The sequence below is a fragment of the Nerophis lumbriciformis genome, linkage group LG21 (assembly GCF_033978685.3).
Source record: "Nerophis lumbriciformis linkage group LG21, RoL_Nlum_v2.1, whole genome shotgun sequence".
In the NCBI taxonomy this organism is placed as follows: domain Eukaryota; kingdom Metazoa; phylum Chordata; class Actinopteri; order Syngnathiformes; family Syngnathidae; genus Nerophis; species Nerophis lumbriciformis.
In genome coordinates, this window is record NC_084568.2 from 2570327 (window position 1) to 2582766 (window position 12440).

The 12440-nt window shown below is 42.7% G+C and overlaps 1 protein-coding gene across 1 annotated transcript in view; it reads right to left on the reverse strand.

Annotated features, from left to right (window-relative positions):
- The window catches only part of ankrd28a (ankyrin repeat domain 28a), a 123791-nt gene that overhangs the window by 84813 nt on the left and 26538 nt on the right, over positions 1-12440 (reverse strand). The window contains exon 2 of the mRNA XM_061983217.2: positions 10116-10199. Coding sequence (XP_061839201.1) covers positions 10116-10199 — 84 coding nt within the window. The remainder of the gene's footprint in view (positions 1-10115; positions 10200-12440) is intronic.

The window sequence follows — 12440 nt, forward strand, 5'->3', positions numbered from 1 at the left end:
TTTGTTTTATTTATTATTGAACTTGATGGAAGTTATTTTATTTATTATTGAACTTGATGCAAGTTGTACCACAGCTGCACAGTTATTTTATTTATCATTGAACTTGGTGTTATTTTATGTTATTGAGTTTGAATGTATACAACTTGATGTTCAATAAATTTGAAAATGTTAAAGCTTGGCATTAACGCTCTGTTGGGGCGATGGGGGCAGGTGGGGCTTGAAAACTCCCCCTTGTCCAAAGTGGGGGATGACAAAAAAAGTTTGAGAACCACTGTGTTAAGGTGCAGATGTTCTCCCGAAATGTGTTTGTCATTCTTGTTTGGTTTTGGTCCAAAGTGTGGCGCATTATTAGTAAGAGTGTTAAAGTTGTTTTATATGGCCACCGTCAGTGTAACCTGTGTGGCTGTTGACCAAGTATGCCTTGCTGTCACTTATGTGTGCAAGCATAAGATGCATACAACAAGAGGCTGGGCTGACACGCAGTTAATACAGATTGTAGAGGGCGCTAAATGCTGTACCGTTATGGCACGCCCTTAATATTATTGTAAGGGTGAAAATCGGAGAATATTAATCCCGGGAGTTTTCTGCGAGAGGCACTGAAATCCGGAAGTCTCCCGGGAAAATCGGGGGGGTCGGCAAGTATGCAGCTGAGCCGCATCAGAGTGATCAAAGAGCCGCGGGTTGCCGACTCCTGGTGTAGGCAATCAGATAAGACAGTGGCTATACAGTATTATACAAGTCTAAATTTAGTCTAGCTTTCCAACCAGAAACGCCGCCGGCTTTGCTGGGCCCGAGTTTATCTAAGATGGACTGATGCAAGGTGAAAAAGTGTTCTGTGGTCTGACGAGTCCACAGTTCAAATTGTTTTTGGAAACTGTGTGCATCACTACTAGATGATATAGTGGACATTAAGGCTGAAACGACGCGTCGACGTAGTCGACGTCATCGGTTACGTAAATACGTCGACGCCGTTTTTGTGCGTCGGCGCGTCGCATATTTACGTCACACTACTTTACTGTCATGGCGGAGCGCAAAGCAGACGATGCGAGCGAGGGGAAAAAAGCACGCCAAAAGTCGTCAAAAGTGTGGGAGTATTTCAATAAACGGCCTAATAATGTTGTTGTATGCACACTGTGTCGAGCGGAAATGGCCTATCATAGCAGCACAACGGCTATGAACGAACATTTGAAAAGAAAACCCCCGACAGCGTTCTTGCCATCACCATCAACAAGTCAATCGTCCGCGTGCGTATACGTTGTCATTATTACACAAAAACATGAATGTGTCATTTGTATCTGCGTTGTAAATTCATAAACTAAAGCACCGTTTCGCTCTGAGAGGCGCGTTTGGCGTGCCTGTTCAGTGTTTACAAAGACGCGCTCCTCTTTAACGCTGTGGAGAGGCGGCGGCGGCGAGCGAGCGGCGAGGCGGGGCGCGCCGGGAGCGACGCCGCAATCGTGCCCAGGTGCGTGATCCGCGCAGTTGGAAGAGAAAAGACTTTGTGTAAAATTAAAAGATTGTAAACCTGGCAAAGCCGTCTGGCGTTCAGTCTGTCGGTCCTGAAAGAACCCCACGGCACAAAGACGTGTCACAAACGCTAACGTTAATTAGTTGTGCAAATACCTTTTACAACATTAACAGTTACATATACTATGTACAAACCAACAATTAACTTTCACTTTAATCATACTATCATTGTTGTGTTATTAAGCAAAATAAGCAATACTTTTACTTTTGTTGAAATGTTTACACTGTACACTTTTTTGTATTGGATGTTTAGCTTTATTTTTGCACATTTTAGCAAATAAGCAATACTTTTACTTTTGTTGAAATGTTTACACTTGTTACAGAATATTTCCGTTTTGCACTTTTTTGTATTGGATGTTTATCTTTATTTTTGCACATTTTAAAGCAAAATACTTTTACTTTTGAAATGCTTATACTATTCCAGAATATTAAGATTTGCACTGGATGTTTACTTTTATATTTGCACATTAAAAAGCAAATAAGCTACTTTTAATTTTGTTAAATGTTAAAAGTTTTAAATGTTTACATTGTTACAGAATATTTTGTCATGTTGTTGTCAATGTTGACTGAGTGGCCATACTTTTTTTTTTGTAAATAAAAGCCATGCCTTTTGAAAAAACTGGCCTACATTTATTTTTTCCTCTTCATTTTAAATATAAAAAAAAATCGGTAAAAGGAAAAATAATCTATAGATTAATCGAAAAAAATAATCTATAGATTAACCGATTAATCGAAAAAAATAATCTATAGATTAATCGATAGAAAAATAATCGTTAGCTGCAGCCCTAGTGGACATTAAATACAAGTATGTCTAATATGCATTATTTGTTCAATTTCAGTTTACATGTCCATTAAGTATTTTGTCATTTCTGAACTATAACTACAAATTCCTCACTCACTGGAGCCTGATGCCGTTACATAAGTGAAGCAGAATATAAAAAAAACACCTTAGTATGATGCAGTGCAGTACTGCACCTCTCTATAAACACTATCAATCAACACTGTATGTTATTATGTTTAAAAGGGACGCTGTTTTGATACAGCTGGTGTATCACTGGTTAGACCGTGCACTGGTTCCTAATGCTGAGTGTTTATGATAATCATGTCTGACATGAACTATACTGTACATTCCCTTGCAGTCTTCGCTCCCCTCCATCACTGCACTCCGCTGCAGCACCCCCCCACTTCTGTCTTTCAGTGCGGCAGAGGGCAATCGGCAGAGTGGGGCTATAAACAAGTGTCATGTGACTAGACTGGGCTGAGGCCGGTATTGCTGACTCCACAGAGAGCCAGTGTGATGACCCCAGCAATATTGACCAACAGAGGAAAATAAAGCATCAGAGCAGAACAAGGCGGACTATATTGCCTGAAAGACAGCGACCAGGCGGAGAATAAGTAGCAGTGAGAAGATGGAGGGATGAGATGAGGCGAGGGGTCATGTGACGTCCCGAAACTGGAGACGGTGGTGGTTTTGCGTTGTGAGATGCAGAACTGTCAAAAGGAGCTGTCGCTTAGTACAAGAGTGTCCAAAGTGTTGCCCGGGGGTCATTTGCACCCTGCAGCTAAGGTTTTATGGTCCGCGGCACTTTCTAAAAAATACTATATAAAAAAAAGTGGACTAAAGAGCAAACAGGTGAAATGTAACGACACCAGCAGATGACATGGCACCCCAAACCATCACTGATGGTGGAAACTTTACACTAGACTTCAGGCAACGTGGATCCTGTGCCTCTCCTGTCTTCCTCCAGACTCTGGGACCTCGATTTCCAAAGGAAATGCAAAATTTGCATGGTTGGGTGATGGTTTGGGGTGCCATGTCATCTGCTGGTGTCGGTCCACTCTGTTTCCTGAGATCCAGGGTCAACGCAGCCGTCTACCAGCAAGTTTTAGAGCACTTCATGCTTCCTGCTGCTGACCTGCTCTATGGAGATGGAGATTTCAAGTTCCAACAGGACTTGGCGCCTGCACACAGCGCAAAATCTACCCGTGCCTGGTTTACGGACCATGGTATTTCTGTTCTAAATTGGCCCGCCAACTCCCCTGACCTTAGCCCCATAGAAAATCTGTGGGGTATTGTGAAAAGGAAGATGCAGAATGCCAGACCCAAAAACGCAGAAGAGTTGAAGGCCACTATCAGAGCAACCTGGGCTCTCATAACACCTGAGCAGTGCCAGAAACTCATCGACTCCATGCCACGCCGCATTAACGCAGTAATTGAGGCAAAAGGAGATCCAACCAAGTATTGAGTATTGTACATGCTCATATTTTTCATTTTCATACTTTTCAGTTGGCCAACATTTCTAAAAATCCCTTTTTTGTATTAGCCTTAAGTAATATTCTAATTTTGTGACACACGGAATTTTGGATTTTCATTTGTTGCCACTTCAAATCATCAAAATTAAATGAAATAAACATTTGAATGCATCAGTCTGTGTGCAATGAATAAATATAATGTACAAGTTACACCTTTTGAATGCAATTACTGAAATAAATCAAGTTTTTCAAAATATTCTAATTTACTGGCTTTTACCTGTATATATATATATATATATATGCATGCATATGCATGTATATATGTGTATATATGTATGTGAAGTAATTGGAGCCTTGAATAGGTCAACAATAACAACATAGATTTTGATTCGTTATTATTTTTGGAACAATGACAGCTTTAAAGAAAAAAAACATATGTATATATATATACATATATATATATATATATATATATATATATATATATTAGAGATGCGCGGATAGGCAATTATTTCATCCGCAACCGCATCACAAAAGTCGTCAACCATCCGCATCCACCCGAACTAACATTTAATCAAAACTGCACCCGCCCGCACCCGCCCGTTGTTATATATCTAATATAGACGATGCAAGGCATTAGTGAGGTTATAAAGCTTTTTGCCTGTTAAAGAAAGGAGACTGATCCAATGCAGCAGAGACATTCAATGCGTGCCACGCTGTCACGGCCCAGACGCACACCAGTGCGCAATCATCTGGGAGCCGCGCTGAGCGCACCTCCAAGCGCGTGGAGGTGCGATGTCCCGGCTCCACCCGGGCTCGCGCCCGAGGCTTCAGCGCGCACCGCGGCGGCCATCCTACTCGTCGCGGCCTAGCCCTCGAGGCTCTCGCTGCCGGCGACGGCCGGGTATGGGCCCGACGCTCCAGCGCCATCCATTTTCAGGGCTAGTTGATTCGGCAGGTGGGTTGTTACACACTCCTTAGCGGGTTCCGACTTCCATGGCCACCGTCCTGCTGTCTATATCAACCAACACCTTTTCTGGGGTCTGATGAGCGTCGGCATCGGGCGCCTTAACCCGGCGTTCGGTTCATCCCGCAGCGCCAGTTCTGCTTACCAAAAGTGGCCCACTCGGCTCACCAGGGTGAGCCCCACCCCTTTCGTGAGCGCACTTCGCGCGGAGTGACCCCTGTTACGAGCCCCCGGCCACGGGGGTGGCGGGCAGGTAAGCTGCTTACCTGCTGCGCGTGACGCCGGCCGCGGCGAAGGCGGCCAAGGCGGGGTGTCGGTGCGGTGGGCGCGGTGGTGACCCTGGACGTGCGTCGGGCCCTTCTCGCGGATCACCTCAGCTACGGCTCCCGGTGGGGCCCTCTCGGGGGAAGGGGCCTCGGTCCCGGACCCGGGCGAGGCGTCCCTTCTCCGCTCCATAAAAGTGTCCATCTCTTTTTTTCTTCTTCTTCTGTTGTGGCATATGCTGCAGGTGCCTGCTTGTTTTTCGTATGTGGGTAACAACATTTAACTATGTATATATATTTCCCAATTGGTTTAACTGCTACCCGCCTGAATCTATTTAAAATCTGATTTTTTTTTATTTCAACCGCCCGACCCGACCCGCGGATAAAATCTAATTTTTTTTTATTTCAACCGCCCGACCCGCGGATAATCCGCGGTTGTGTCCGCAAACCGCGCATCTCTAATATATATATATATATATATATATATATATATATATATATATATATATAAAATCTCCTGACGATTGAGGGTACCCCCCCTCATGAAACAGGCCTGTAGAGATGAAATAGTCTTGTGATTTTTTTCCCACACATACATATATATATATATATATATATATATATATATATAGGAAAAAACACAGGCTATATCATCCTTACAAGCCTGTTTCGCAGGTTTCCCTGCTCGTCAGGGGATTTTTATAAAATCCCCTGCGAAAACCTGCGAAACTAACCTGACTCTCGCCAGATCCTTGTAGTTGGCTGAGCTCCACACATTGATCTGTGAGTTCTCAATAGGAGATGTATTTCAGAAGGCGGGGCCTTGTTAAAAAAAACATTGTGATTGGATAAACCACATGTCTTGAATGACGTGCTACTTCAACCAGAGGTGGGACCAAGTCATTGTTTTGCAAATCACAAGTAAGTCTCAACTCTTTGCCCTCAAGTCCGAGTCAAGTCCCGAGTCAAGACAGGCAAGCCCCGAGTCAAGTCCAAAGTCAAGACTGGAAAGTCTCAAGTCAAGTCCTAAGTCCTGCATTTTGAGTTTCGAGTCCTTTCAAGTCCTTTTAACCACAGACTAATATATTAACACAGATTGTGTATGCTTTTCAAACGCTGTATTTATTTATTAAAACAAGTGCATTTTAAATTGCAGGAAAGAAAATTGTGCTGACATTGCACTTTATAATAGCACTATTAACCAGTCATTTTAAACATTAACTCATTCCTTTACAGAACAAACACATTAAAAAATAAAGTGCAAATGTACTTATTTGTACAAAAGTGTTAACATTGAAAAAACATGACATATACGTGAACATAACAAAAAAGTTGTACTTTTTATATGTCAGGGCCCTATGCTGCATTGCATTTGCAAAAGACCAAATTAGCCAAGAGTCTGTCAGTCATTTGTGCACGATGGGGGCGTAGTATTTATTTTACCTTTATTTTACTATTTTTGTCTTTTTTTAGGTGGCTAAAATACACGGTGCTGCTGACCGCCGTCTAACGTTACGTGTGATATATTGACTAACGTAACCCTGCTTAAAAAAAATCACTGAACAAAAAGTATGAATAAGGTAGTGAACTGCAACAGATTCCCGTGTTTGCAATAACGTTATAACGTTAGCAGTGAGTTTACAGCCTCACTGATTTAACTACACAGCAAATAAAAGTCACGTTACTTAGCCAATAAACGTTATCTTACATTCAAAACTTACCGTTCTTTGTGCAACTTCAAATGCCGGACGAAGTTGGAAGTTGTTGCCTCTCCATCAGTAATTTTCGAACCGCATGTGTTGCATACTGCAAACCGTTTTGTGTTGACCACCTCGTAATTTTTATACCCAAACGAAATTATTTTAGGTATCATTTTTTGTTCACTGGCGTGTGGTTTGGACATGTCTTCTTCGTTGGTTGTCCTGCAATTTGATTGGATGAATGCTGTGTGATGAAAACAAAGTAGATCTAATTTGATTGGCTGTTGTACTGAGAGCACACCAGCTGACACACGCAACGCTGATAGACAAGTACACAATGAAAAATACGGAGCGCTCACGAATAACTTTTTCATCTTTGGGTTTTGGGGAAAGTAGCAAGTCATGTCAAGTCATGTCAATTCAAAAGGCTCAAGTCCAAGTGAAGTCACAAGTCATTGATGTTAAAGTCTAAGTCGAGTTGCAAGTCTTTTTACATTTTGTCAAGTCGAGTCTAAAGTCATCAAATTCATGACTCGAGTCTGACTCGAGTCCAAGTCATGTGACTCGAGTCCACACCTCTGACTTCAACCACTCACATCCAAATCAAGCCGTGATGCTGATGAGAGCGACGCTGGGTAATCCAAGCCCGGTCGGAAGAAGAGCCAAAACATCCTTGGCGCCAATAAATGCCTTCAAAACAGTTCTCTGTTCATCTTTTAAAGAATTAATATTCGATAGATTCAACAAAACAGTTGCAATAGCATTTTTAATATTTCTATGACTGAAACCCTTCTAAATCTCCGGGACCAAGCTTTAGGGGAGTCGTAAAAGTATTGGTATTGTATTGGTTTGGATTAGAGATGTCCGATAATATCAGACTGCCGATATTATCGGCCGATAAATGCTTTAAAATGTAATATCGGAAATTATCGGTATCGGTTTCAAAAAGTAAAATGTATGACTTACTGTACACGGACGTAGGGAGAAGTACAAAGCGCCAATAAACCTTAAAGGCACTGCCTTTGCGTGCCGGCCCTGTCACATAATATCTACGACTTTTCACACACACACAAGTGAATGCAAGCGATACTTGGTCAACAGCCATACAGGTCACACTGAGGGTGGCCGTATAAACAACTTTAACACTGTTACAAATATGCCCGGGGCAGCACGGTGGCAGAGCTGAGTAGTCTTGGGTTCAATCCCGGGCTCTGGAACTTTCTGTGTGGTGTTTGCATGTTCTCCCCGTGACTGCGTGGGTTCCCACCTTCCTCCCACCTCCAAAGACATGCACCTGGGGACAAGTTGATTGGCAACACTAAATTGGCCCTAGTGTGTGACTGTGAGTGTGAATGTTGTCGGTCTATCTGTGTTGGCCCTGCGATGAGGTGGCGACTTGTCCAGGGTGTACCCCGCCTTCCGCCCAAGTGCAGCTGAGATAGGCTCCAGCGCCCCCCCGCGACCCCAAAGGGAATAAGCGGTAGAAAATGGATGGATGGACAAATATGCGCCACACTGTGAACCCACACCAAACAAGTATGACAAACACATTTCGAGAGAACACCCGCACCGTAACACAACATAAACACAACAGGACAAATACCCAGAACCCCTTGCAGCACTAACTCTTCTGGGACGCTACCCACACCTCAACCACGCCCCCCCAACCCCGCCCACCTCAACCTCCTCATGCTCACTCAGGGAAAGCATGTCCCTAATTCCAAGCTGCTGTTTTGAGGCATGTTAAAAAAAAGAATGCACTTTGTGACTTCAATAATAAATATAGCAGTGCCATGTTGCGCATTTTTTTCCATAACTTGAGTTGATTTATTTTGGAAAACCTTATTTTTTAATGCATGCAGCGGGGCATCACAACAAAATTAGGCATAATAATGTGTTAATTCCACCACTGTATATATCGGTATCGGTTGATATCGGAATCGGCAATTAAGAGTTGGACAATATCGGCAAAAAAGCCATTATCGGACATCTTTAGTTTGGATCATTAAAAATATACAATTGGTCCCTGCATGATTAGATTTTTCACTGTGCGGCCCTTAGTGGGAAAACGTGTGGACACTTAAGTCAATAGATGGGATAGATCCACAGCAAGCTGCTTGCTGGGAGTCACGCTCCTTGTTTTGACCAACTCAGTGGCCTAGTGGCAGGCCCGGCCCTAACCAATCTGGCGCCCTAGGCAAGATTTTAGGTGGCGCCCCCCCACATCGGCAGTGAAGTGTATATACTCACAAGAAACCGAATAGCTTTGTCTTTGACCTTTTTTTTTTTTTTTTACTTACAACTATACCTAATATATAAAGGGGTGGAAAAGTGACTATTACCTGCAGGGCAAACATTAGCTAACCAGAAGGCAATAACAATGTAAACAAAAAACAGCTGCTTAAAAGATCTAATACAAATGTCCCTGAGGAATGTAAGGTGGGAGTACTGTAATTACCTAACGTTACATTATTATTTTCCATAACAATTTAGCCCCCTCCACAATATTAACCCGACGTTAAAACAGAACTAGCTATTTATTGATTAGCAATTGCCGAATCATGTGACATTAGCTTAATGCTAAAAAGCCAGGTTACTATCACATTCTGTAACAGACAAATAATTTCATGTTCGGCTCACCTACCTGCTACCTCTGTCTTTTCTCGTTTCTTCTCCTCTTCTTTTCTCTTTTTTCTTCCCTGGGCACCTGACAGTTTTGGCCGTTTTGACATCTTGTGTTGATTTTTTGATGTGGTGACGTCCAAAAAGAGTCATGATACGGGAAGGGAGGGGGCGCACCGTGCGGGGGGAGAGGGGGGGGCGTAATGTTGTAACAAATAATATTTCTATTAAATAGGCTTTACTTTGCATTTTAATTAACGTGGGATTATTTTTTGTATTTAGAAATAATAGTACCAACTTTTTTTTTCTTCTTTTTTTTTCTCCAACATTTGTGGCACTGGCGTGACGCCCCCTGATGGACGGCGCCCTTAGCATTTGCCTATACGGCCTATGCCACAGGCCGGCCCTGCCTAGTGGTTAGAGTGTCCGCCCTGAGATCGGTAGGTTGTGAGTTCAAACCCCGGCCGAGTCATACCAAAGACTAAAAAAAAAATGGGACCCATTACCTCCCTGCTTGGCACTCAGCATCAAGGGTTGGAATTGGGGGTTAAATCACCAAAAATGATTCCCGGGCGCAGCCACCGCTGCTGCCCACTGCTCCCCTCACCTCCCAGGGGGTGAACAAGGGGATGGGTCAAATGCAGAGGACAAATTTCACCACACCTAGTGTGTGTGTGACAATCATTGGTACTTTAACTTTAATGTGTTGTGTATCTGCAATGCTTCTAATAATACCGAAAAGTGCTACATCATCAGAAGGAATCCAAGTAGTCCATGACTCACCTGAATGTTTACATCTTCTTTCTTGAATATGAGCGACCGGACCTCATCTGGATCCACATTGAAGATGGCTCTGAGCAAGGCAGGCTGCAACCACAGACAAGACACATGATTTTCAAACCTGAGTGTCAAATAGCAGCTGTAAAATTCCAGGTGGTGGTTGTGCATGCCACATTTGTTTATGACCCAGCAGCTGCAGCGCGCACACACAAGTAAGCAAACCTTCCTCTTACGTAAAACCTTGACAGGTTGAAATTGTGCTCTGCTGCCACGTGGGCTTGGAGGGCATCTTGACTTCACAAGGTGGCGTGCTGCCGTACTATTTGTCAACAAACTTTCCTCAGAAGGAGAAACCGGCAAAAGCCAGGAGACGACATTTATCGGTCCATTTATGGATGTGAACATGAGGGAATGACGCCACCTGAAAATGAATGGATTGTGTCAAGGTTTATTACGGAGCAACATCAATAAAATATGCTGTTGGGGAGCGGGGATAAATTGTAGATGAAGGTTATATATAAAACTCATTTCCTGTATTTCCTCAAATAGTGGCCTCCGCTCTAATAAACTTCAACAAATAAACACCTTACCTCTATAAATAGACACCGCAGGAAAATGATTAGAGGCGCACGATAATTATCGGGACGATATTAGGGAATTAAGATGTCACGCCGATAAATCGGATATCATTAAAAATAGCTCCAATAAACAATAAAAACAACAACAATGCTCCAATGAGGCAAGATTGCCCATACTGTGCTGTGGATGAACAAATCAAGCGCTCCTACATTGTGGGAGGTCCTAAACACTTCCCTTTTTAATTTTTTTGCCCATCATTCACAATCCCTATGTAAGACAATAACAGACGTTGTCCTGTTTTTTTTATTCATTCTAACTCGTAAATAAACGTTAGCAACAATGAAGCGAAGGGGAGTACACTATTCTGCCCATAAAGCCCTCTAAAATAAAATACTCCCATTTACATCTCGTGACCTGAATATTACCCAAGTATTAGCCATATTGTTATTATAAACTATTTTTAGCGGCGCCGTGATCACAGAGAGCTAGAGCGGTTGAATAGGCTCATACTGTGAGCTGCCGCATCGCTTCGGAGTTGGTGAAAGTTAGTTCTAGACATCAGAGGTGTGGACTCGAGTCACATGACTTGGACTCGAGTCAGACTCGAGTCATGAATTTGATGACTTTAGACTCGACTTGACAAAATGTAAAAAGACTTGCAACTCGACTTAGACTTTAACATCAATGACTTGTGACTTCACTTGGACTTGAGCCTTTTGAATTGACATGACTTGACATGACTTGCTACTTTCCCCAAAACCCAAAGATGAAAAAGTTATTCGGGAGCGCTCCGTATTTTTCATTGTGTACTTGTCTATCAGCGTTGCGTGTGTCAGCTGGTGTGCTCTCAGTACAACAGCCAATCAAATTAGATCTACTTTGTTTTCATCACACAGCATTCATCCAATCAAATTGCAGGACAACCAACGAAGAAGACATGTCCAAACCACACGCCAGTGAACAAAAAATTATACCTAAAATAATTTTGTTTGGGTATAAAAATTACGAGGTGGTCAACACAAAACGGTTTGCAGTATGCAACACATGCGGTTCGAAAATTACTGATGGAGAGGCAACAACTTCCAACTTCGTCCGGCATTTGAAGTTGCACAAAGAACGGTAAGTTTTGAATGTAAGATAACGTTTATTGGCTAAGTAACGTGACTTTTATTTGCTGTGTAGTTAAATCAGTGAGGCCGTAAACTCACTGCTAACGTTATAACGTTATTGCAAACACGGGAATCTGTTGCAGTTCACTACCTTATTCATACTTTTTGTTCAGTGATTTTTTTTAAGCAGGGTTACGTTAGTCAATATATCACACGTAACGTTAGACGGCGGTCAGCAGCACCTAAAAAAAGACAAAAATAGTAAAATAAAGGTCAGTTAAAATGTATACTATATTATGAATATGTGTACCGTTTTAGCTAGCTTTCTGACACACTGTTGGTTGTTTACCTCAGTGGTCCCCAACCACCGGGCCGCGGCCCGGTACTGGTCCGTGGATCGATTGGCATCGGGCCGCACAAGAAATAATTTTTTTTTTTTCTTTTTTTAATTAAATCAACATAAAAAACACAAGATACACTTACAAGTAGTGCACCAACCCAAAACAACTCTCTCCCCCCTTTTGTTCTGGGCATTGAACATGAAGACTCTTTCTTCACTGTTCCGAGTGGCCATGAGAGTCTTGGCAGTGCCTGCCTCCAGTGCTCCAGTGGAGCGAGTTTTAAAGTTAAAGTTAAAGTA